Source organism: Petaurus breviceps, unplaced genomic scaffold (assembly GCF_028583685.1).
Source record: "Petaurus breviceps papuanus isolate PSGF00001 unplaced genomic scaffold, PetGlider_PUasm1.0 490, whole genome shotgun sequence".
Lineage (NCBI taxonomy): Eukaryota > Metazoa > Chordata > Mammalia > Diprotodontia > Petauridae > Petaurus > Petaurus breviceps.
Window position 1 is genome coordinate 8,020,500 of NW_027186352.1, and position 4,358 is coordinate 8,024,857.

The window sequence follows — 4,358 nt, forward strand, 5'->3', positions numbered from 1 at the left end:
ACACCTGGCCGTGTAACCTTGAGCAAGTTACTTAACCCCAATTGCTTTAAAAAAAAAAAAAAGAACTCTGGGTCTGTCCACTAGTCTGGCTTTCTGGGGTGAATAAAATCAGCTGAAGTGTCTGTGGTGCTTCATGGTCACAAAAAACTTTCCATAAATGGTCTCATTTGAAGTTTAAAACCACCCTGAAGCAGGCGCTGCTACACATGCTATTAACACAAGTGAGAACCTCTGCTCAGAAGTGTAGAACCCAGAGGAGATGATCCACAGGCCCCTGAGAGGCCTCTCCAGTCCTCGCCCTAGACCTGGCCCAGCGTCCCCTGTGGCCGCCCCTGGGGCCTCCTCCCTTCTTCTGGATCCCTGAGCCCCTGGGGCCCAGCCCTGCTATCTGCTGAGGACATCACCCTCTGACACCCATTCGGTCAGCTCCTTCACAAGGACATCATGAGACTCTGTCAAGCATCTGACTGAAATCCAGATGTGATCTTCTTTTCGGAGGAGGGGACAAGACAGAAGATGTAGTTGAAGAAACTTCCCCTATTTTATTGGTTCCTGTGCTGAGGATGGGAAAGAACACGGCCTGGGCATTAGGGGACCCTGTTAAGGGTGTGCTGGAACCCAGCTTGGGAAAGCTGATTGTTAAATTTCTCACTGTGAGCATTTACACCTCATGCCACAAATCAGGGCTCGATGATTTATGGTTTTGTTGTTTGTCTGGACTCAGGAAAGTGATGGAGAAAATGCTAATATGGATGAAACTTGAATGTGTGTTGTATTTACATTTTTTAAAAAGAGAGCTCGTTGTTAAACATTGACCAGCATTCCCCTGTCCTGACTCCACCAATTAGTAAAGGATAAAAGTCACTCCACAATTCTAGGCCCGAGTTTGTTCATCAGTAAAATGGAGTGAACATGAGTTCTAAGGTCTAACGTTCATTCTAACATTCCCTATGATTCTGGAAGAAGAGAAATCTCTCCTCTGATCTTTTCCTCCTCCCTTTTAAGTGCTAGTTTTTAATCATTAGTTAATGTGGTGATTATGATCTCACAGAGGAAGAGCCTGGCCCGGCAGCTCAAGGTCACAGATGAGAACACTCACGCTAAGATCGAGGTTAGCTCTCCTGCCTCGGGCCTTTGACTCCAAATCTGGCTCCTAATTAGCCTTAATTAGAGAAGGACCGAAGTTATTTATGGGAAACAGATACTACGGTGCTCCCCAATATAAAATATTGGGGCAATCGGGGGCAAAGGACACAGGCCAGACCGCAGAGTCAGGAAATATGAGTTTGACCCACTTCGTATACTTCCTCGCTGTGTGACCCTAAGCAAGTCACTTGACCTCTGCCTGCCCCAATTTCCTCACCTGTAAAACCTCCCACCCAGGGTGGTTGTAAGGATCAAATGAGCTTGTCTTTGTAAAGCCCTTAGCCCAGGGCCTAGCACACAATAGGTGCTTAATAAATTCTTGTTTCTTCCCTCTCTCCCTCCCTCCCTCCCTCCCTCCCTTCCTTCCTTCCTTCCTTCCTTCCTTCCTTCCTTCCTTCCTTCCTTCCTTCCTTCCTTCCTTCCTTCCTCCCTTCCTGGTCACCAGGTGAGATTTTATGCCTTTTTTCCATTGGCTACTCCAGACAGAAAACCTTGGTCTTCACAGCTTGAGCCACAGAAACATCTGGCAGACCAGATGTTCTGAGCCTGGGACAACCTTGATCGTGGTTGAAGCAAGGTGTGAGAAAGGGTAGCATTCACATTCCCTTTTGGGGCTTGGCTCAGAGGTCCCATGGTCTCCACCTCCACCCCTACCCCAACACCACAATTCCCTTCTGGGATAAAAGGCTCCACTGAAACATCACTGGGGGTGTCCCTAAAGGACAGGAGAATGGAGAGAGAAGAGAGAAGAGCTTCCCCTGCCTCTCCCCTGGGTTCTGGGGATCTCGGGGGTCTCCTGGCTGCCCCCTAACAGGAATGACTGGCCTTTGCATTGTGCTTCTGTGCCCTCACCTGATGGTTACTGTCCCCACAACCATCCCTGGAGGGGAGTCTGATTCTCAGCTCCATCTCACAGAAGAGGAAGACAGCATGAAGGACTCATCCAAAGTCCCCCAGCCAGGTAGGACTGGAATTCAGCCCTCTCTGATCCCATGTCTTGGGTTGTGCGCTACAGAGACAGTGAGGGCTGTAGAGGGAGGCAGAGGGGCTAGCTCCAGTCCCATCTCTGATTTTTTCACCCTTGTGAGCTAGGTGACACTGGGCTCTGTTGTCTGTACCAGCAAGGGGTGGAATCCACAGTCTCTAGGACCCTCTTCTCCACCGCACCTGGCTGCCCTGATGAATCTCACCGAGGCCACTTCCCTGGTTCTGTTGGGTCCCAGAGAAAACAATGAGGAACAAGTCTTGGGGGCTATGAGAGGGGGGTGTAGCCTCCATGGGAGATGAGATGCGGGATGGTTACCTGGGGAGGGAGGGAGCTGCCCACCCCTGGAGATGGTCCAGAGAGGGCTGCTTGAGGATGGGAGCTGAGCCTTGATGCCAAACTGAGAGCCTCCCAGGACAGTTGTGACACAAACCTGAACCCCCCTTTATGGATGGGCAGGGCAAGACTGGCTCCACATCCCCCGCTGGAGGGCACATGCACCCAAGTCCTGGGTGGTTTTGTGGCAGCTGATCCCGAGATATGCTTGAGACACGTTTAGCCAGGGGAGTCAAAGTTAGAGCCCAACAGTCAAAACCAGCCTCAGACACTTACTAGCAAGGTACCCTGGACGTGTCATTCGCCCTGTTTGCCCCGATTTCCTCTGCTGTAAAGTGGTGATAACCACTCTTCCCTATCAGTGTGGTGAGGACAGAATGAGATGACATTTGACAGCACAGTGCTAGGCACACAGGTGGTCCCTTCCTCCTTGCTCTTTCCAGTCTTTTCACTCCTCAGTCCCCCACACAGGCTCCTGGATGCAGCAGCTGCTTCCTGGCTGTTCCATGAAGCAGACCCTCCTCTCTGCGCTCTGGACGGACATTCTCCCTTGGCCTGGAAAGCTCTTTCCCTCTCTGGCCACCAAGCTCCCCGGCTTCACTAGACCCCCCTCCTGCAGGAAGTCTCCCCAGCCCCATTCCAGTGCTAACCATCTCCTAAGTGGAGCTTGCCTGTGGCCTCCCAGTTAGACTGCGCGCTCCATGAGGGCAGGCCTGCCTGCTTCCTCCTTTGTATCCCCAGCAATCAGCAGGTGCCTGGAATGCAGTAGGAGCTTAATCAATGACTACTGACCGACGGACTAGAATGGTCAGCTCTGGAAAGAGGTTATTAGAGGGCCGCAATCCCCACCACCATCAACACCATTTAAGGCTCTCAGAACACTTCATAAATCCCTCATTGATTGTTACAACAGCTCTGGAGATAGGGACTATGATTCCCCCATCTTACAGGTGAGGAAACTGAGGCCCGGGTCACTAGAGCCAGTGCCTGAAGCTGGACTGGAGGCCGGGTCAAAACTGAAACAGACTGTGCAGGCCTTCAGCCCCAGAACGCTGAGTTTCTATTTTATGCTAGGAGGGCTGGGAGGCAGGGAAGGCTTCTGAGCCTGAGCCTCGGGGGATCCTTTGGGCCTCTGGGGGAGCCCAGTCCATAGAGCCCCCTCCCCCATAAGGAGCTCGCTCAGGGCCTTCTTTTCCAGGCTGCCTCTGGGCTCGACTCCAGACAGCATGGAAGCCCATTTGCTTTAATGTGACTTTCCATAGCCACAGACTCCGAAAAGCAGCAGGTCTGGAAATGAGTGACCTCTCTGCTTAATGCCCCCAGCTACTGTTCTGGGACAGACTGTCTCTGCTCCCAGAGGGGCCAGAGAGTGTGGCATCTTCTACTGTGAAGATCACTCCCCTTTTCCCTGTGGCAGGACCCCCGGCAGGACACCCTGGGAGCATCTGAGGAGGGAAGCCCAGCACGGAGCATCCCCACAGGGGGCCAGTAGACAGACAGGGGAGAACTTACTTGGATCAGTCTCATTATAGGAGGAGGTGGTCTCGTTGCCTATGGAAGTCTCGGTGGCAACAGTGGTGAGGGCGAAGCTAACACCGAGCAGCAGGGGCTGGCCCACGGCTTCCATTGTGGATCTGCAAAGCAACCCAGAAGATGCAGGGGGTCAGTGATGAGGTCCTCACTGAGGACAGCCCTGGGAGGGAGCCTGGCTTCATTAGCTGGATTCTGTAGGGAAAAAATGGCAGCCCAAGGAGCCTGTGTGCAGGCCCCACAGCTAGAAGGCTGCAAGAGCCAGGGGAGCCCACCGAGCTGCTCCTGTGGGACTGCTCAGCCCCTCCATGCTGCAGAACCCTGCCTGGCCCACAAGCTGGTAGGATGCTGGAGCCCCCAG

At 52.9% G+C, this 4,358-nt stretch overlaps 1 protein-coding gene across 2 annotated transcripts in view; it reads right to left on the reverse strand.

Moving 5' to 3' along the window:
• Positions 1-4,096, reverse strand: part of PTPRE (protein tyrosine phosphatase receptor type E) — a 58,644-nt gene extending 54,548 nt beyond the window's left edge. For both annotated transcript variants that reach the window (XM_069101714.1, XM_069101713.1), the window contains exon 1: positions 3,980-4,096. In XM_069101714.1, coding sequence (XP_068957815.1) covers positions 3,980-4,094 — 115 coding nt within the window. In that variant the 5' untranslated portion in view covers positions 4,095-4,096. The remainder of the gene's footprint in view (positions 1-3,979) is intronic.
• Between the last annotated feature and the right edge of the window lie 262 nt (positions 4,097-4,358).